This window comes from Phyllobates terribilis, unplaced genomic scaffold (genome assembly GCF_046119375.1).
Source record: "Phyllobates terribilis strain yellow unplaced genomic scaffold, ASM4611937v1 Scaffold_5__5_contigs__length_657084704, whole genome shotgun sequence".
In the NCBI taxonomy this organism is placed as follows: domain Eukaryota; kingdom Metazoa; phylum Chordata; class Amphibia; order Anura; family Dendrobatidae; genus Phyllobates; species Phyllobates terribilis.
The window spans coordinates 317,585,000-317,607,619 of NW_027362765.1; the positions used below are offsets into that span (position 1 = coordinate 317,585,000).

General features: G+C 42.6%; 1 protein-coding gene across 4 annotated transcripts in view; it reads right to left on the minus strand.

Annotated features, from left to right (window-relative positions):
* Positions 1–43: 43 nt before the first annotated feature.
* LOC141273109 (uncharacterized) overlaps positions 44–22,620 on the minus strand; it is a 48,464-nt gene continuing 25,887 nt past the window's right edge. For all 4 annotated transcript variants that reach the window (XM_073684500.1, XM_073684503.1, XM_073684499.1 and 1 more), the window contains one exon: positions 44–6,725. In XM_073684500.1, coding sequence (XP_073540601.1) covers positions 6,046–6,725 — 680 coding nt within the window. In that variant the 3' untranslated portion in view covers positions 44–6,045. The remainder of the gene's footprint in view (positions 6,726–22,620) is intronic.

The following is a 22,620-nucleotide window of genomic DNA, read 5'->3' on the forward strand; positions in this document are numbered from 1 at the left end:
GGCAATTCTATTTCTTAGAACAAATTCACAGACTGCACAAATGTTATTTTAGTATGTTTTTGTTGAAAACTGTTTTTTCCACTTACATAGTTTATTACATAGTGTTTTATATATAATAAATATATATTATGTTCTATCTAAATATCTTGATTATTGTATCATAAAAATGATTAAATGTCTGATGTTCACATTGTACTACAATAAATTTTTCACTATAAGCAATATATGTGGGAGTCGGAGTCGTGGATACGGAGTAAGGGAAATTGAGGAGTCGGAGTCGCAGGTTTGGCTTACCGACTCCACAGCCCTGGTTCTACTCCTTCACTGGAATCCAGCTGTGTTTAATTAAACTGATATTACTTGATTTGGAAAGGCACACACGTGTTTATACACTGCTCAAAAAAATAAAGGGAACACTCAAACAACAGAATATAACTCAAGTAAATCAAACTTCTGTGAAATCAAACTGTCCACTTAGGAAGCAACACTGATTGACAATTTCACATGTTGTTGTGCAAATTGAATAGACAACAGATGGAAATTATTGGCAATTATCAAGACACACTCAATAAAGGAGTGGTTCAGCAGGTGGGGACCACAGACCACATCTCAGTACCAATGCTTTCTGGCTGATGTTTTGGTCACTTTTGAATGTTGGTTGTGCTTTCACACTCGTGGTAGCATGAGACGGACTCTACAACCCGCTGAAGTTGCTCAGGTAGTGCAGCTCATCCAGGATGGCACATCAATGCGAGCTGTGACAAGAAGGTTTGCTGTGTCTGTCAGCGTAGTGTCCAGAGGCTGGAGGCGCTACCAGGAGACAGGCCAGTACAACAGGAGACATGGAGGGGGCCGTAGGAGGGCAACAACCCAGCAGCAGGATCCCTACTTCCGCCTTTGTGCAAGGAGGAACAGGAGGAGCACCTCCAGAGCCCTGCAAAATGACCTCCAGCAGGCCACAAATGTGCATGTGTCTGCACAAAAGGTTAGAAACCGACTCCATGAGGGTGGTATGAAGGTCCAAAAGCCACAGATGGGGGTTGTGCTCACAGCCGAACACCATGCAGGATGCTTGGCATTTGCCACAGAACACCAGGATTGGCAAAGTCGCCACTGGAGCCCTGTGCTCTTCACAGATGAAAGCAGGTTCACACTGAGCACATGTGACAGATGTGACAGAGTCTGGAGACGCCGTGGAGAGCAATCTGCTGCCTGCAACATCCTTCAGCATGAACGGTTTGGCAGTGGGTCAGTAATGGTGTGGGGTGGAATTTCTTTGGAGGGCCGCACAGCCCTCCATATGCTCGCCAGAGGTAGCCTGACTGCCATTAGGTACCGAGGTGAGATCCTCAGACCCCTTATGAGACCATATGCTGGTGCGGTTGGCCCTGGGTTCCTCCTAATGCAGGACAATGCCAGGCCTCATGTGGCTGGAGTGTGTCAGCAGTTCCTGCAAGATGAAGGCATTGAAGCTATGGACTGGCCCGTCCGTTCCCCAGACCTGGATCCGATTGAGCACATCTGGGACATCATGTCTCGCTCCATCCACCAACGTTGCACCACAGACAGTCCAGGAGTTGGCGGATGCTTTAGTCCAGGTCTGGGAGGAGATCCCACAGGAGACCATCCGCAACCTCATCAGAAGCATGCCCAGGCGTTGTAGGGAGGTCATACAGGCACGTGGAGGCCACACACAATACTGAGCCTCATTTTGATTTGTTTTAAGGACATTACATCAAAGTTGGATCAGCCTGTAGTGTGTTTTTCCACTTTAATTTTGGGGGTGACTCCAAATCAAGGCCTTCATTGGTTAATAAATTTGATTTCCATTGATGATTTTTGTGTGATTTTTTTGTCAGCACATTCAACTTTGTACAGAACAAAGTATTCAAGGAGAATATTTCATACATTCAGATCTAGGATGTTATTTGAGTGTTCCCTTTATTTTTTTGAGCAGTGTATAAGACCTCACAGCTCACAGTACATGTCAGACCAAATGAGAATCATGAGCTCAAAGGAACTGCCCAAGGAGCTCAGAAACAGAATTGTGGCAAGGCACAGATCTGGCCAAGATTACAAAAGAATTTCTGAATTACTCAAGGCTCCTAAGAGCACAGTGGCCTCCATAATCCTTAAACGGAAAAAGTTTGGGACCACCAGAAGTCTTCCTAGACCTGGCTGTCCAGCCAAACTAAGCAATCGTGGGAGAAGAGTCTTGGTGAGAGAGGTAAAGAAGAACCCCAAGATCACTCCAGAGGCTGAGCTCCAGAGATGCAGTAGGGAGATGGGAGAAAGATACACAAAGTCAACTATCACTGCAGCCCTCCACCAGTCGGGCCTTTATGGCAGAGTGGCCCGACGGAAGCAAGCCTCTCCTCAGTGCAAGACATATGAAAGCCCACATAGAGTTTGCTCAAAAACTCATGAAGGACTCCCAGACTATGAGAAATAAGATTCTCTGGTCTGATGAGATGAAGGTGGTACTTTTTGGTGATAATTCTAAGCGGTATGTGTGGAGAAAACCAGGCACTGCTCATCACCTGCCCAATACAATCCCAACAGTGAAACATGATGGTGGCAGCATCATGCTATGGGGGTGTTTTTAAGCTGCAGGGACAGGACAACTGGTTGCAATTGAAGGAAACATGAATGTGGCCAAGTACAGAGACATCCTGGATGAAAACCTCTTCCAGAGTGCTCTGGACCTCAGACTTGGCCGAAGGTTCACCTTAAAACAAGACAATGACCCTAAACACACAACTAAAATAACGAAGGAGTGGCTTCAGAACAACTCTGTGACCATTCTTGACTGGCCCAGCCAGAGCCCTGACCTAAACCCAATTGAGCATCTCTGCAGAGACCTGAAAATGGCTGTCCACCAACGTTCACCATCCAACCTGATGGAACTGGAGAGGATCTGCAAGGAGGTTTATGACCATGTGATATTTCAGTTTTTCTTTTTTAATACATTTGCAAAAATATCTACATTTCAGTTTTTTTCAGTCAAGATGGGGTGCAGAGTGTACTTTAACCCCTTTCTGACAAGGGCAGTAATAGTACGCACCTGGTCGGAAAGGCCGGTTCAGCGGGGGCTCCGGCGCTGAGCCCACACTGAACCGAGCACATGTCAGCTGATTATTACAGCTGACATGTGCCCACAACAGCCGCGGGTGGAATCGCGATCCACCCGCAGCTGTTAACATGTTAAATGCCGCTGTCAATGTCTGACAGCGGCATTTAACTCGCGCTTCCGGGAAGCGCGTCCTAAGCCCCGCCCATCGGTGACCCCGTCACGTGATCGCGGGTCATCGATGGGTGGGCATGACAACCCAGGGTCTGCAGCAGACGACTTTGGTTGTCATGTCTCAATTGCTATGAGAGCCACCTAGTGGTCGGTGCTCATAGGAAGTGAGCATTTCTGCTGCATACAAGCGATCTGCTCATAGCCTGTATGCAGTAGAAGCAATCAGACAACTGCTGCTTCTAGTCTCCTATGGAGACTATTGAAGCATGCAGTAAGTGTAAAAAAAATGTTTTTAAAAATAGTAAAAAAATATTAAAGTTTAAATCACCCCCCTTTCACCCCATTCAAAATAAAATAATTAAAAAAAAAACCCACATACACATATTTGGTATCGCCGCATTCAGAATTGCCGATCTATCAATATAAAAGAAGAATTAATCCAATGGGTAAATGGCTTAACGAGAAAAAAAATTCTAAACGCCAGATTTACGTTTTTTTGGTCGCTGCAACATTGCAATAAAATGCAATAATGGGCGATCAAAGCATCGGATCTACCCCAAAATAGTATCAATAAAAAAGTCAGCCCAGCGCTCAAAAAATAAGCCCTCACCCGGCTCCAGATCCTGAAAAATGGAGACGCTACGGGTCTAGGAAAATGGCGTCATTTTTTTTTTTTTTTTTAGCAAACTTTGGATTATTTTTTCACCACTTGAATAAAAAAGAACCTGTACATGTTTGGTGTCTACGAACTCGTAATGACCCGGAGAATAATGATGGCAGGTCAGTTTTAGCAATCAGTGAACTTGGTAAAAAAAAGGACCCAAAAACAACTGTGGAATTGCATTTTTTTGCAATTTCACCGCACTTGGAATTTTTTTCTCGTTTTCCTGCACATGATATGGTAAAACCAGTGATGGCGTTTAAAAGTACAACTCGTCCCGCAAAAAATAAGCCCTCACATGGCCATATTGAACGAAAACTAAAAAAGTTCTGGCTCTAGGAAGAAGGGGAGCAAAAAATGAAAACATAAAAACAGAAAGAACCAAGGTCGTTAAGGGGTTAATGAGGGGGAAAAAATGAACTTTTTAGAATTTACCAAATGACTGCAATGAAACAAAGTGAAAAATGTAAAGGGGTCTGAATACTTTCCGTACCCACTGTACATCTAAGTTGTATAGGGCACTGGAGGCACATAACTTTAGTGTCCTTAGTGAGAATTCTGACTCTAATGCAAACTCATAAATTATGGTAGAAGGTGAGGTATCTACAGAATTTACAGGGAGTCATCAAGTACACTTTATTATAGGAGACCCCGTGACTTCCTAATGGGTTTTACTTGGAGGAGTTTAACAGCTGGGTATTAAGGAGAATCCATAGATTACCTCATATTTTCTCAGGAGCTGTGATTAACGAGTTTGCTCAACTACAAAGGGAGTTTGAAATTCCTCATACTGAATTTTATAAATATCTCGGTGTTGTGTGATGCGTATGAGGCAAGGGGGTTCAATCTAAATGGTACAGTACCCAAGAATAAGAAAATACAGAGGATGGCAAATTCTAATAACTAATTGACTGATTTCCATGCTTTATAATGCTCCGTTGAAACTGGTGTTGGCAAAATATCCAGCAACCTCTAAGTATAAATGGGAGAGATATTGGCCCTATAGAAGAAGGTCATTGGCAGGAAGTTGATGACAGTTTCACAACTGTGTCTAAGTGAGTCTCATAGGCTATCTAATCTTTATTTCATACATTGAGTATACGGAACCCATCAGTTCTTATGTGACATAGTGCCGCATCCATGCTGCATATGATGTGGTCCTGTCCTAATCTAAAAGCATTCTGGAGAGGGGTTCTATATATTATAAATAGAGTCTACTCGGCCGATCTAATTCCCTTTCCCTTTGTATGTATATTGGGGTACACTGAAGATTTAAGGATTGATGACCATGGTAAAATAGCAGTGGCCCGAATGCTATACATGCAAGAAAGAATGCTCAAGACTGGATATCGGATCAGCAGCCTACAATCCCAGAATTTATATATAAAATTCATTAGCTGCTGGACCTGGAAAATGGAGATTTACTTAACACGAAATATTATAACCAATTTCGTAAAGCTGTGGCCTCTCACGTTACGCCGGGACTTCCGGCTCTGATGAGATCCAGAACAGTTCTGTGCGTGTGCAAGCAAAAGGCACTGCTCTCGAAGTGACATCATGACATTTTGCACGCTTGCAAAGAACCCTCCTGGGCCTCACCAGAGCTGTAAATGCTAGACTAGCGCAAGGGGCCCAGGGATTTCAGCGCAAGCAAAGGCGATCAGAAAATGAGTCGAGGACCGGATGGGTGATGGTGAGGCCTAGAGAGGTATGCTGTCAGTAAAAGGATATCTTTTGTTTTACATCTTACATTTATTATGCTCTGGTATCTGGAGAGACCCTAGAGCACAATAAGGGACATTAAATTCAAGGAGAATAACTTCTCTGCGAATCTAATCTCCCAGGAAAGTCAGTGCGAACAGGTGAATTCAAATTTTGCCTGATCTACTCATCTCTAGTGATCAAGGATGCCTAGTCATAGAGCAAACTATTAGGATATAATCTGTGGTGTCCAATCACTGTTCAATAATGAAGTGGATACTGTTGTACATGTGTAAGGATCTCATAGATGCACTGCTGAACCACATAATACAACAAAGTGACTTCAACACTGGGCTCATTTGTGGAGTTATACTTTTATCTCTATTTCCCACTAGAAAATAAGGGTTAATTTACTTAAAACAATAAAATTAAGCACTAACTATGCGTGTGTTTTATCACTAATGTGAGTCCTTTGGTGCTTAACAAGATATGAGTTTGTAGTGAAACACTTTCCACAGTCAGGACACGAGAAAGGTTTTTCTCCTCTATGACACGTCTGATGGAGAAGAAGGTAAGATCTTTGTGAAAAACTTTTGCCGCACTCCAGGCATGAGTATGGTTTCTCTCCCGTGTGAATTCTCTGATGCATACACAGACTGGCATTCCGAGCAAAGCATTTCCCACATTCCGAGCAGGAAAATGGTTTTTCACCCGTGTGGCATCTTTCGTGCAGGACGAGGTAGGACTTCTGGGTAAAGGATTTCCCACAGTTCTCACATGAAAATGGTTTCTCCCCCGTGTGTATGATCTGATGCCTGGCCAAGTGAGAGTTATATGCAAAACATTTTCCACAGTCCGAACACACAAATTGTTTTTTACCCGTGTGGATCTTCTGATGAGACACTAGATGAGACTTGCAGTTAAAACTGTCCCCACATTCAGAACATATATATACCTGATCCCCAATGTGAGATGTAGAGTGTGTGATCATGTATGGAGGACTGGGAAAATATTCTCCATGTTTAGAGGGTGAAAATGACCCAATGGAATTCTGGAATGCTGAATGGACATTTGACTTGGAAAGGTGATCATCTTGCATGTCATATTCATTTTCAGAATCTAGAAAACACATAAGGATGTAAAAGAAAAAAAAATCAACATCTATATGATTTTATTTTTTTTTATTACATTTTCTATTTATCTAGAACCTAAAAAAACAAAAAAGCAGAGTTTTTTTATTTTGCTGATCAATATTCTTAAAGGGAAAGGAAACTCTTTCTTCCTTAGAATCATTTTGCTTTAAACATTATTTATTTTACATTTTAATTCATTTATCTAGCCTATTTGTTTCATTTTAGTGATTTCAGCTGCCTTGTCTGAAACAGGAGCTCCAAGGAGAGAATGCACCACATATACGAGGGGCGATCCAAAAGTAATGATAATCGGTTATTTCTATTGCACACAGAAATTAAAATAAAATGTTTTCTTCTCTCTTAGGTACCCACTAGTCCAGGAAAAAAAAATCACTTAAATAGGCCACAATTCCCGGGAGCTACATTCATTTGAATAGGAACTCAAAATGGAAAAAAACGAGCTCAGAGCTGTCATCAAATACCTCTGCTTGAAAAAAATGACTACCAAAGACATACACAGCGACTTGGTGGAAACATTGGGGGACTCTTCTCCTCCATATTCCACAGTTGCATGCTGGGCCAAGGAATTTAAGCTGGGAAGAACATCGACGGAAGATGAACATCGTGAAGGACGCCCATCCACGTCCCTCAATGAAGAAAACGTGAAAAAAGTTGAAGAAGTTGTATTGGCCGATCGAAGAGTGACTATCAGGCATGTAGCTGAGGTCACAGGGATCTCATATGGCAGTATTCAAAGAATCCTTGCAAAAGAATTGCATATGAGAAAGGTCTCGGCACGTTGGTTGCCAAAAATGTTAACCGACGAGCAAAAGAAGAAACGAGTTGACATTTCAATAGCAAATCTCGAAAAGTTCCAAGCAGACAAGGAGAATTTTTTGTCACGTTTTATGACCATGGACAAGACCTGGATCAACCACTTTGATCCCGAAACGAAACAACAATCGATGACATAGAAACGAGCCAACGAACCGAAGCCGAAGAAATTCAAAGTGTCAAGCTCAGCAGGGAAGGTTATGGCGTCCGTTTTTTGGAACGCTGAAGGAATTATTATGGTGGACTATTTGGAGAAGGGAGCCACTATTACGGGCTCCTACTAACGCAGAACAAATAAGAAGATTGCGGGAGGTTATCAAGGAGAAAAGGCGCGGCAAACTGCGGGCTGGAGTGCTGTTTCACCAAGATAACGCGCCGGATCACAAAGCTGCAGTTGCCATGGCTACCATTCAAGAAGCGGGCTTTGAACTGGTGGAACACCCCCCCTATTCGCCAGATCTAGCCCCCAGTGACTTCTTTCTCTTTCCTCGGCTCAAGGAACACCTCCGGGGCAAGAAATTTGACGACAATAGCAACGTGATAACCGCTGTTGGGGATTTTTTTGAGGGTCAAGATCAAGAATTTTTTTCGAAGGGAATTCTAAGGTTAGAAAAAAGATGGACTAAATGTATAGACTTGTTAGGAGACTATGTAGAAAAATAATTTTTTTTTTTTTACTATATTCATTGTGTTTAGTATTGACTATCATTACTTTTGGATCGCCCCTCGTACACTTAGTTCATGCTGGCGGCTCATATCTACAAATACTGTCACAACAAAGAAAAATCATATGCCTCTGTGTAAAATGAGGCTCCAATTGGAGCAAAGCCTGACTTTTGCCCATCTTACTAAGGCTCTAACCAACTTTCCCTGTCTGTCACCAATCCCCAGCACAGAGCCTCCCTATGGTACTGCAGCAGTTATGGATGTTGATCTTCTTTATTCCTGTGTATTCCCGCTGGTTGGGTATGTTTGCATTTATTCCAGGTCCTGTAGAAATAGCTTGTTACCCCTTTAATTGCTCTATAGAATAAGACTGTCATACCTCAATAAAAACCCACTGGGATGCTTTATTCAAACTCTTTATAAGCAAGTATCCTTATCGAACATCTTGGGTTACATTGGGAATGGCTCTGTTAGAGCCTCCCCAATAAGTCAAAACACTCTCACATCAACTTTGTTTTCATGTCTCAGGTAGTGGAACCTTAGGTAGTCCATGGTCTCCTACTTTTTCTCTGACCACAGCTTTCCTGAGTCCTGGTAGTATAACTGTGCCCTTTTGCTAAGGCAGATGTGATGGTGGAACTGAGTGGTTCCACACTTCACATTGCAATGGGTGAAATCCCCAACATAGATTCACATACTGTGGATTAACTGCCGCATGTAAACTAGATTTAATGAATTCTCATCCATAATGCTGCAATGGTAATATGCAGACATCTTCAGTCTGGAAAATCCACTTCATATATGCTCTGAGTGCACATAATCTTATAGTTTCTTTCAGGTCAAAGGCCATCAAAAAGCAAATGCCGTGCCTGAGGAGGAACCTTCACCAGTTCACCAAGGACATGAGAGATAAAATGAAGAACATCAAGGCGGATCTGAAATCGTCAACTTAGGAGGCGTCAAAGTGGAAGCTCCTTGCCGGTCACAAGTGATTGAACTTCGGGACAAGGCCACAAATTTTGTAACCAAGAAAGAGAAAGTGAAGGAAGTCGTCAAAGATTACTAAAGTAAACTCTACTTTCTGAGGACTACTGAACTGAATGGATGGAACTGTGTTAGAAATTACTAACACCAATGATCTTTCAGGTAAATTAGACATGGATGCATCCTTGACAATGGACAAGCTATATTCTACCTCTAAATTATTTAGGCCTGGAAAGACTTTGGTCAATGACAGTCGAACTCTATGTAGTACTGTGTGACCATAATAAGAGACAAAAAAGAAGGGAGACAAGCGCACCATGAAAAGCACCTGGTGATCCAGTGGGCTGAAGAAAGGAAGGGGGGGATCGATGGCTCACTCACCTCCTCCAACCTCAGCTGATTACTCCGAGGTGAGGACCTCGTTGCTGTAGTAACTTGCAGCTATAACTGGATCTAGTCACGTGATCACGGGAGGTCCTAACTCATAAACAGATGATTAAAGCAGGCCCAGAGCAGCTCCTGGGGCATACCCTCGGACGGGACGTGGAAATGAAGAAAGAAAAAAGCGGTCTGCAGGAGCGCTAAAGCCAAGAGAGGATTCAGGACAGTATTGAAAATTATAAGGTAACAGACCTTTATTAATTACTTATGCTCCACAACGTGTTTCGGTAGCGGTCTGCTACCTTCATCAGGTGGTACAAAGATTAAAAGAGGAAATGACATACTTATAGGGGCAGCGGACCAATAAGTTTACAACAATATTATGACCTCATTACACCCTTAGGATGCTGGTGGCAAGCCAGCAAACCAATAAAAGAAATTAGATAAAAAAACAATGAATGTAAAACTAACTAAAAGAAGGAGCATATAATACACACCTAAAAATATAATCTATTAAAGCACATACAAGTTCTGACATAAAAACTAGGACTAGTGTGACAATATAAAAAATAAAAAAAGGGAATGAAAAGGCACTAATTGACCACATTATCTATAGTTAAATTTAACCCTTAAGGGGCCAATGTGCCAAGTTTAAAAATCCAGAAGCTTTCTTTATTAATGAGACCACCATAACGATCAGGGGCAGTATCCGCCACATGATCAATTATGGTGAGTCTCAAAAACTTTGGATCTTTTTGATGTACCGTACTAAAGTGCTTAAAACACTATGCAATTGATACCCGGTACGAATGTTGTGCCGATGTTTATTAAGATGAGCATGTATTGTCTGTATCGTGCAGCCCACATATGGCAGGCCGTATGTGCACTGCAGCAGATACACAACATACACAGATTGACAATTGATAGAAAAAGTTTTGCCCGTTGTCTGGGATGAGAAGGCTGTGATCCCACTGGTAATAGTCCCACAACATAAGCACTTAGAAGTGTTACATGAAAAACAACCATTGTTGGGACTACAGATTCCTTTACCCAACTCAGGTTGAAAATAGGAGTTACTCGGCACCACTAGATTACGTAGGTTCCGGTTCCTTCTATAAATAATTTTCGGTTTATTAGGAAGATGTTTAGAGAGAACTGGATCGGCTTTTAGGATAAACCAAAATTTGTTTAACATCCTCTGAATAGTCACTTGGGATTGATTGAAAGTGGTGACTAAACTTCAATCAGATAACTCAGCAACTTTATTTTCATCGACCTTTGCTGATTGGATCTTACTAATACATAGGTCTTGAGTAAGGTGTTTAGTTTTATTAAATGCGTCAGTTAATAATCTTTTGGGATAACCCTTCTGGCTAAACCTTTTCTTTAGAATTTTTGATTCTTCAATGAAGTCATGATCCTTCGTACAGTTTTTTCGTACCCTCCAGTACTGACCATAAGGAATATTGGTGACCCACTTAGAAAGGTGTCCACTATTGAATCAGAGATAACTATTAACATCCACATGTTTGAAATGTGTTGACGTGAACACCCTCCCAGTGTCATCAAACCGCACCATCAGGTCAAGGTACTGGAGGGCACTTTCCAAAATAGATGCTGTAAAGACCAGCCCCGAGGGATTTTTATTGAGATACTCTATAAATCTGAGGGCTGTAGTTTTTGAGCCCCTCCATAGAAGAAATAAATAGTCTATGTAGCGACGATAAAAAACTATATGGCCTAGCGCCAAAGGGGACTGCACGATGAAGACAGATTAAAATACGCCCATGTACAAGTTAGCGTAACTAGGAGCGAATCTCATTCCCATTGCGCAGCCCCTTACCTGGAGAAGAACAGTACTTTCAAATGTAAAAACATTATTATTTAAAATAAAATGAATGGCTTCCAAAAAAAATTCCTTTTGTTCAAGGGGCATAGAAACATCAGCATTAAGGTAGTGATTGATTGCCTGTAACCCCAGGTCATGAGTGATATTACTGTAGAGCGCACTCACATCCAACGTGAGAATCAGGCAATCAGTCTGAGGAGGGAGTTCTTTAAGCAGATTAAGGAGTTGGGATGAGTCCTTGAGATAAGACCCAAGGTTTAAGACATACTTTTGTAAAAATAGGTCGATATAGTGGGAAAGGTTAGATGTCATAGATCCAATGCCTGATATGTTGGGGTGGCCAGGTAGGTTACAGATATCTTTGTGTATCTTGGGGAGGAAATAAAAAAACGGAACTCGGAATCTTTTGATGTCGAGGAATCAATGCCTAAGTAATTAAATAATTAATAAAGGTCTGTCACCTTATAATTTTCAATACTGTCCTGAATCTATTGGCTTTAGCACTCCTATAGACCGCTTTTTTCTTTCTTCTTGTGTGATCACAATGGCCTGGATCTACTGGAACTATCAAAGGTAATAGAGGAGGGGAGGGGCATATCACCTCTACCATAAAGGGAATGAATGATCACAATCTTATACAAGGAAAATGGAAATCCCTTGGGGAAAAGGAGAGAAAAATGTGGCGCTATCAAAGTGTAGTAAATTAGTAGTAAATAAGGGTCAGGTGAAAGACAGAATGTTTGCTCCCCAGAATAGGTTGTGATAACTCAGGCACAACACTAGGAGTAGTTTGTACATCCAAGATGGTTTTGTGAGTCCTGCATTGAGCAGGGGGTTGGACACTATGACCCTGGAGGTCCCTTCCAACTCTAACATTCTATGATTCTTTAAGATGCAATTGGGCACAGCTGACCAGGTATGCTGTAAGAAGTTCCTCCAGTGGAGTTCCGGCATTGCATGATTGCGGTGAAAGACCCAGGTGATTGGCGCTCCCACAGTATGGAAATAATAAGAAATGGAGTATTCACAAATAGAATCTCCAATTGATAAAATTTTGTTTTATTAAAAACAGAGATAAAAACCCAACATGTTTCGGCTGCTGACAGCCTTTCTCAAGTGGCTGGATATGAAGTGGAGATCTGGACTCATTTATACATCGCCTCAGTTGGGATAGGTGGAGTTATTAATTAACAATAAAAGCACACAGCACAGGGTGTTTATCTAGTTTTTCAGAGGTGGGATAAAAAAATGTTGCTGTTGCAAAATTATTGATCATGGTTCTAAACAAATAACATCGAACAGTACTGGTGAAGTACTCATAGTTTATCATTCAACTTCAATTATGTCATTTATGCGATTAATTGTATTTGCGGTCTTCAATATGTTGGCCGCACAATACAAACATTAAAATCGGTCTTACATGAATGGATATAGACAAAACACTAAAAATGTTGTTTTGAAGGAACGTCCTTCACGTCATGTCACTATTAAACATGAAAAGAATTTTGATGTGATCAAAGTTACACCCTTGGAACAGATAAGTAGTGAAATACCAAAGAGAAAAAAAGCATTAAATTCAAAGGAGTTTTATTGGATCTGTAAATTACAAAGTCTACACCCTGATAGTCTGAACGATATAGTAGAGCACATTTAGTGTACATATCCATATCCTTTTAGAAAGGTGTTCTATTCTCTGAAAGATACTTACCTACATCTTTTATCTGCAAGGAGTCGTTGAAATGAATAAAGCTTTCCTGAACAAAGCCCTTTGAGCTTCTCTTTAGATTATGGAATAGCCTTTTTCTTGCTAGACTTTTTTCTTGTTAAACCTTTCAATATGTTTAGAACACTGTTTGGTGTATTTGTTGTCATGCAGACCTTGTGCTGACAAGTAATTATATCTGGAGCGATAACTGTTTCAGCTCATCCTTTCCTGCAAGATAGCACTTAAATGTACAATATAATTTTGTGTTATTCTGGCGTTTTTTGCCCTTCCCATGAGGTCATATAAAACAAATTTTTTATTTAAAGCGAACCTGTCATCAGGATAGTGCTAAGTAAACTACAGGGCAGTGTCAGGTTGGCACTGTTAGACTGATTAAAATGATACCTGAGTTGATGAAATGCTCTTGCGCAGCTCATATTGTTGTTGCTAAAGTTAAAGAAATTTTTTCAAAAGACCACAATATGACCTGCGCAAGAGCAGTATTTAAAATAGGAGGCAAGTCACTGAAGGATCAGTGACCTGTTATTTAAGCCACAATGATGAATATCAGAACAGAGCACCAACATAAGCCCCCACCCACAGGCCCGCCCAGAAGCACGAGAATATCATTATCTCCAAACTGCAAATCAAGATTACACAACAACTACAAAACTGATTTCATCAACTCAGGCATCATTTTAATCAGTTTAATGGCGTCAACCTGACATTGCCGGTAGTTTACTTAGCACAATCCTGACGACAGGATCACTTTAATGATCTGTTCAGGATGTAAACTGTTGAGAACAATTGTTATTGTTAAATGCGGTGTGCTTTTACTGTTAAATAATAACTCCACCTATCCCAACTGAGGAGATGTATAAATAAGTCCAGGCTCCACTTCATCTCCAGGCACCTGAGGAAGGCTGTCATCAGCCGAAACGCATTGTGTTTTCAATAAAAAAAAAATTTACAATTGGAGTTTTTTTGTGAATACTCCATATTTTATTATTTCCCTATTGTGGGAGCGCCAATCACCTATGTCTTTAACCGCAATCTTATACAAGAAAAATATTGGATTCCTCTCTCTTGAACATGGACCACAAGTTTCTCGACAAGGTACTATGTTTCCATGTGTGCTGGGGACTATTCACTACAAGGTACTACCCAAAGGAGTAAACACCCTTGCGCCTCTGCTGACAGTTAAAATTACTCTGGGATCCATATTGCTGGGCTAGCCAAGTGCCTGGATGTAAACTGTGAGAGCAAATAACAGGCAGATTCACATTGTTCTCATAGACTATGGCATCATGGACAGTCCACATGTGGAAAAGACGTAGTTACTTACCGGTAACGGGATTTCTCTGAGCCCATGACAGCACCAGGGAGAGAGGATATCCGCCCTTCAAGGACAGGAAACCTACAGATAAAAAAGGGCGGTACCTCTCCTCACATCAGTTGTTTACACAGCAAGAGAGGACCTCCAGATTAATGCAACAAAAAAACTTCATCATTGTCTTGCTTATAAGGAACACCGTGATTAAACAAAATTAACAAATAAGTGTGCTCACCACGCGTGCAGAAAGGAAATATACGGGTGCTGCCATGGGCTCAGAGAAATTTTGTTACCGGTAAGTAACTACGTCTTTCTCGATCCCCCATTACAGCACCACAGAGAGAATTACAGAGAATTGTACTCTAAGGAGGGACCACCGCTTCCAGAACCCTTCTCCGGAAGGTGAGATCAGAGGAAGAGGCTAGGTCCAGCCGATAATGTTGAAGAAAGTAGAAGGGGATGACCAAATTGCAACTGTACATATCTTCTCTATGGAGATGCCTGCTTTTTCCACCCAGGAGGTTGCCGCTGCCCTTGTTGAATGAGCCTTCAATCCCTCCGGAGCGTTTTCCCCGCTTGATGAATATGCTAGGGAAATGGCGTCTCTTATCCATCTCGCCAGCGTGGCCTTCAAAGCTTTTAACCATTTACAAGGACCCTGAAAACATACAAACAAGAGACCTATCCTTCCTACACTACTGTGTGGCTGCCAGGTCTTGTATTAGACACCTCCTCACGTCTAAAGTATGGAGGTCTTTTTCTTTTTTGTTTTCCAGATTGGAGCAAAAGGAAGGAAGGGTGACTTCTTGGGATCTATGAAATCGAGAGGAAACCTTGGGCAAATAGGCTGGGTCAGGTTTGAGAACCACTCTGTCCTCCCAAGATCTGTGTAAAGGGCAATCCTGCTGACGGGTCCTGGATATCACTAACCCTGCATGCTGATGCTAATGATACTAAAAGCATTGTCTTGAGGTACAGTATTTTTAGCGACGCGCAGTCTAAGGGTTCGAAGGGAGGCATGGCCATGGCCATAAGAACTAAGTTTAAGTCCCAAGGTGGTAGTTTTTGACTAGCTATAGGTCTGGATCTGGCCGAAGCTTTGATGAACCTAGCTATCCATCTGTCCCCAGCCAAATCACAATTATACAGTGCTCCTAATGTTGCGACCTGGACCTTCAGGGTGCTAGTAGCTAAACCTTGTTCTAACCCTTTCTGTAGGAACTCAAGGATGGTCGGCACTGGGGCTTTTCCCATTACGCTAGACCCTGAAAAAGCCAGGAATTTCTTCCACGTTTTCCTATAGAACTTAATAGTAACCGGTTTCCTAATCTGTAGTATGGTGGCAATTAGATTTGGGGAAAAGCCTCTATCTTTTAGGAGAGCCCTCTCAAATTTCAAGCCGTCATGTGTAAGCTTGAAATTTGAGGATGACACACTGACCCCTGGGAGAGAAGGTCTAGAATTTTCGGTAGCACCCAAGTGTCAGTGACAGACATCTTCCTCAGCCAGGAAAACCATGTCCTCTTTGGCCAAAAGGGGGCAATCAGTATTACCCTTACCCTGTCTTCTCTGACCTTTCTCAGGACTGCAGGTATCAGGACCAACGGGGAAAAGGCATAAACTAGACTCTGATCCCATGGGATCATGAAGGCATCCAGCGCAAGGGGTTTCCTTCCGGGTCTATTGAGAAGAAAGTTTGTACTTTTTTGTTTCGCTTGTTGGCGAACAAATCTAGGATAGGAAGGCCCCACATTTATACAATCTGATTTGAAAATGGACTGGCTTAGCTCCCATTCGCCTTGTCTTAACTTGGTTCGACTCAGGAAATCTGCTTTGCGATTCTCTACCCCTCTTATGTGTAGTGTGGATAAGGAAATAAGATTGATTTCGGCTATCTGAAAGATGAGGTTTGTCATGTCCATCAAAGGGCGGGAATTAGTTCCTCCCTGGTGGTTCAAATATGCAACCCCTACCTGATTGTTCGAGAACACTCTCACATTATGACCCCCAGAGAGAATCTAATAATTCTATCGGGGCAAACTTTACTTCCAAAAGTTCTTTCATATTTGAGGACATCAACCTTAGCTACTTTGTCCAGACACCCTGAACTATCTCGTCTTTCAGATGTGCCCCCCAGCCACTGGGACTTGCGTCTGTGGTCAAAACCTAAGTGACCCTGCCCACCCAGGGAATACCACTGGTCAAATTGTTAATCTTTTTCCACCATCCCAGGGAAAGGATGACCCTTGGAGACAGTGTTAGCTGACCTTCTAAACGCCCTCCTAGGGAAATTTCGGCCGTTAAAATCTCCCACTGTAGGTCCCTGGTGTGGATTTGGGCCCACTGAACTGCTGGAATGCAGGCGGTCATAGAGCCTAGTAGGGCATAGCTTTCCGTACAGTCATAGAGAGGTGATCTATTTCTTGAGACATCTGCCCCATAATCTTTTGTATCTTCTCCTCTGGGAGTCGACACTCTTGTCTCCTTGAGTCCAGAGTAAGACCCAGAAATTCCTGCACCTGACTTGGCTCGGTCTTTGATTTCTTTAGGTTTAAGAGCCAACCTAAATCTGTTAGGGAAGTCATGACTATCCTCAGCTGATTTCTGCAGTGGTGACTGGAGTCGGCCACCACTAGGAAGTTGTCCAGGTATGGGACAATTAAGATGTCTTGCTCCCTCAGGTGTGCCATTGCTACCGCAATTAAATTGGTGAACACCCGAGGAGCAATTGCGAGACCAAACGGGAGTGTGGCGTACTGGTAATGTCTGATATTTCCCTCTATAGAGACCGCTACCCTGAGGTATTTCCGGAAGTTTTTGTGAATGGGGACATGGTAGTAAGCGTCCTTTAAATCCAGAACCGTCATGAAACAACCAGGAAACAAAATTTTCACAGCCGTCTTTATTGTTTCTGTAAAGATCTGAGGTTGTGGGTTGTAAGTAATCACCTAGGCAGGTTACCGATGCAACAATATTTTATTGATCACAGCCATGGTAATAACGCAATTCCAGGTAAATGGCCAAAATACAGTTCTCTCAGTCTTCAAGTTCCTAATCTGGGTTCAGTAGTTTCACTGGCTTTGTATAAGGCCATACTCACTGTCTCCCAACTTTTGGTTGGCCCACAGATTTCGTATCTCCAGCCAGTATAGTCTGTAGCCACAGTCCATGATCCTCTAGACGGCAGATAAAAATGATGAAAGCACAGGTATCCAGTAGCAGCAGGTCTTTTAAGAAAGTTTAAATCCAAACAACATAATCCATAATGGTAACACTCCACTTTGAACGTCGGAATTCTTAGAAATTTGTTCAGTTTCTTCAAGTTTATAATAGTCCTGAAAGATTTGTCTGGTTTCCTCACTAGAAACAACGGGGAGCAAAATCCTTCCCCTCTTTCTTGAAAGGGGACTTCCTGTAGTACAGCCTTTGTTACCTGACCTAGAACCTCCTGCTCTAGGAATACCTACTCTATGTTAGAGGATCGTAGGGGAGTCACTACGAAATTTGGTTTCGGGGCGGAAAGGAACTCTAATCTTAGACCTGCCCCTACCAGATTTAAAATCCACGCACTGTTGGAAATCTTTTCCAAGGCCGGGAGAAACAGGGATAGTCCCCCCCCCCCCACCTGGGGAAAAACCTTATTGCGAAGGCTTTCTGTCGTCACGGGAAGGGTTATTGAACATGAAACCCCTGTTCCTCCGTTTCTTGTCTTCCCAGGTATTCTAGTTTTTGGGGTCTTCTTTCGAATAAATTTCTTTCTCCGAAAAGACGATTCATATGAAGGGATAGCGGGGATGGGAAATCGTTTTTTATTATCCCCTGCCTTATCAAGTATATCATCTAGGGTCGACCCAAACAAAAACTCCCCCTCACAGGTAATGGAGCAGAGTCTGGACTTTGCCTGGAGGTCATCTGACCAACATTTGAGCCAAAGGGCTCGACGAGCGGCGCTGGAAAAAACTGCCGATTTTGCTGCCAATCTAATTGAGTCGGTGGACACATCGGCCAAGAAAGCAGCCGCCCCCCGCATTAGGGGAATGGTGTCTAAAAAATTTTCCCTAGATACTTTATTCTGAAGTTGAGTCTCCAACTTACTCAACCAGACCATCATAGACCTAGTGGTCTAAACGGCAGCAAAAGCCGGTTTTAGGACTCCTCCCCCCCCCCGCAGCTTCCCAGGATTCTTTTAGGAAAGTATCAGTTTTTTTTTTATCTAAAGAGTCTTTTAATACTCCCATATCTTCAAAGGGAGGAGCAAATTTTTTGGACTCTTTAGCAAAGGCTACGTCTAGTTTCGGGTCTATTTCCCAGAATGAACAGACTGGATCATCAAAAGGATACTTTCTTTTTGGAATAGATATACTTTTCCTCTCAGGTCTTTTCCATTCCATCTTAATTAGAGATTGAATCTTGTCATTAAGAGGGAAAGACCTACGCTTTTTCAGATCCAGCCAAACATTATGTCCTGAACGTTTTTTTCTGGCCTAGGGTTAACTAACTCCATAGTGGATCTAACCGCCTTAACCAGGCTATCTGTTTCCTCAATGGGAAACAACTACGACCTCTGCCTTCCTTTGGGGATGAGGAGGAGGAATGTGCATCAGATTGTTCCCCCTCTGCAGTATCAGACCCAGATTCCGGGGAAAAATCTCTAGACCTCTTAGGTCTTTTATCCCTACCCCGCAAGGACTTAAAGGTACTCTCCACCTGTGATTAAATTATTGATCGCAGTTCAGAGGTAAATCTAGGGGTTTCTTCACAGACTGTCTGCTGTATGCATGAACTGCAGAGCCTCTTCACCCATGTAATGGGTAAATCTTCACTGCAGAGCGCACAGATTTTATGCTTGGGTCTTGCTAGCACTTTTTCCCGTCTTAAAAAAAAATGAGAGGGAAAGGGGCTAATTATATTCTAAACTTTCAGGGAGATCACTTACCAATCCGATGCGAACAGGGGTTCTGGTTTAGGAGAAGGGATTACATCTGCCATGGATTTCCCTTTGCTGGATGGGGACTTCACGGTGGAATCTTTGCTGTGCCTGGTGGATTTTGCAGAAAGCCCACTTCCACTGCTACCACGACCATGGTGCTGGGAGACTTCATGGTGCTGGGAGACCTCATGCTGTCGTGCCTCCTGTGGGCTCCATTTCTGCCGCTGCTCCAGTGGTGGATCTGGATCCGGGCTCTGCTGATCCAGTGGGCTCAGCTGTTCCTGGGACAGTTCTTCTCTGGTCGACCCCATTCTCAAAGAGAGGACCGCCGGAGAACCGCTCAGAGCCTTATCACTGGCTCTTTTTATGTGGAGCAGGCTCTGGCGTCCTCCCAGCGTTTACCTCCTGCGCCAGGTTACTTCCGGTCACGTGCCCCTCCATTTGCGTCATTAGGAAGAGTGTCCGGAGCGTCCCCGCGCATACGCAGTCGGACGCCCAGAAGCCCAGCACTACAGCGTGGTGCGGTAGCTGCGCTTCTACTCCCACTGTGAAGGCCCGCCGGACCCAGCAGCGGGGCTTCAGTGCACTGCACCAACCGAGGCAGGGGACCCCCACTGCATGGATCGGACTGGCCAGGCCTGGGACGTCTTGGAATCTTCATTTCTTTAGGTACCACTCTACACTGTAGGTTCCCCGTCAAGGACAGGAAACCAACTGATGAGGGGAGAGGTACCGCCCTTTTTTATCTGTAGGTTTCCCTCTCTCCGTAGTGCTGTCATGGGGGAGGGAGAAACAACGTCTTAATAAATCTCTCATTTTGATGTACAGTACAGACCAAAAGTTTGGACACACCTTCTCATTTAAAGATTTTGACCAAGAAGGAGAGTGATGGGGTACTATGCCAGATGACCTGGCCTCCACAGTCACCAGACCTGAACCCAATCGAGATGGTTTGGGGTGAGCTGGACCGCAGAGTGAAGGCAAAAGGGCCAACAAGTGCTAAGCATCTCTGGGAACTCCTTCAAGATTGTTGGAAGACCATTTCCGGTGACTACCTCTTGAAGCTCATCAAGAGAATGCCAAGAGTGTGCAAAGCAGTCATCAAAGCAAAAGGTGGCTACTTTGAAGAACCTAGAATATAAGACATATTTTCTGTTGTTTCACACTTTTTTGTTAAGTATATAATTCCACATGTGTTAATTCATAGTTTTGATGCCTTCAGTGTGAATGTACAATTTCCATAGTCAAGAAAATACAGAAAAATCTTTAAATGAGAAGGTGTGTCCAAACTTTTGGTCTGTACTGTATCTGTACTGGAATAAAGCTTCAGGCATATGATGATTCTCCTCCCTTTTCATTCTCTTTGTCCTCTAAAATGTATAATTTTTTAATGTATACAATTTACATTTTGGGCCATGACTTTTCTGTGTGTTGTGCTGTTTTATACATCGTTATGACAACTCACAGTAACTAAAATTAATTTATATATACAAAAAAAACTAAGCACAAACTTCAGTTATATTTCCACATTAGAGAGTGGTGCCACCAGAGAAAGGCCTGTGTAGCACATGACTGCTCTGTTAAAGAAGCCCTCCCATGAAGATTTTTTTTGTATAATCTCTTTTTATTGAGTTAGAAATAGACATTAACATATATAACATACATTAATAAATGCTGGTGTTTAGTCATGGTGATCAAAATAACACATTCTCTATCACTTCTCTGATAAGACCACTACATAAATCAAAAATACTACAGTGCAAAAAAAAAAGGGGGAAAAAGAGAAAAAAAAAGGGGGGGAGGGGAGAGAGGAAGAAGAGAAAGAAAGATGAGAAAGGAAGGAGGGATTAGGGGATGGAAGGGGAAACGGGAGACATATGCTAAGGCTCATTTAGACTCTCTATTTAGTTCCCAGCACAAACCCGGATCCAGCTCGCCTATTCATCGGCCTCTCACTCAAACAGCCTATGAAACTCCGATGAGTCTTGAAACAGAATCCAGACACTCCAGATCCTCCTGAATTTATCAGCACATCCATTATAGTCAGCAGAGAGTTCCTCCATTCTGCAGATATTAACCATTTCATTATACCATTCCGAAATTTGGGGAATTTGAGGTGATTTCCAGTAATGTGGGATCACAGTACGAGCTGCTGCTAAACAGAAATGTAAGATATCTTTTTTTTGAGACCCGATTGATGAGGGCAAGATGGAAAGCAGAGCCATCTCAGGACGATTTTCGACCCTACTTCCGGTGATTAGATTAGAATTGGAAAATATTTTTTCCTACAAAGGTTTGATCTTACTACACTCCCACTATATATGAAGCATAGATCCTTTTTCTACTTCACATCGCCACCATATGTCTGAGGGTGCCGGAAATATGGTGTGAAGTTTTACAGGATACCGGTACCATCTTGACATGATTTTAAAATTTTTCTCCTGCGCATAACATGTGACCGACATTTTGTGTGTAAATAAGAATCCTTTTTCCCAATCTGTTGAAGATATGACTACCCCTAATTCTTGTTCCCACATGTGTTGAAACTGTAGCTTTCCTGAGATACCCTCCCTAATCAAGTAATTATAAAGCAGGGATATTGTATGATTGGGGGGAGACTCCTGTAAGAATAACCTCTCAAAAGAAGAGGGTGTACACTGGAATGGGGGTGCCATCCTCTGAGAAGACAAGAATGATTGCAACTGTAAGTATTCCATCCACAGCAATTTTCTAGACGGAGACCTATCCTGTAATGTATTGAATAACGGCATTTTACCATTTTCCAATATCTGTAGAAGGCAGGTGTCCTCCATAGCTCTCCATCCTAAGAAAGATTCTCGCAGATATCCAGGAGGAAAGGAAGGATTAGAAAAAAGTGGAGTAAGAGGGCTGAATGTTCTAGAGCAGTGTTTCCCAAACTCCAGCCCTCACGGTCCCCCACAGGTCATGTTTTCAGGATTTCCATAGTGCTGCACAGCTAAGAGAATTACTGATGCCTTGATGATACTTCCACCACCTGGCCAATGCTAAGAAAATCCTGAATACATGAGCTGATGGGGTCCGTGAGGACTGGAGTTTGGGAAACCCTGTTCTAGAGGAATGGTGCTTTTTCAGAATTGCATGCCAAACTTTAATTGTTCCCATAGTCAATTCCGTCAAGCCCCCTATCGAGAAAACATCAGAGGCAAAAAGACAAGGA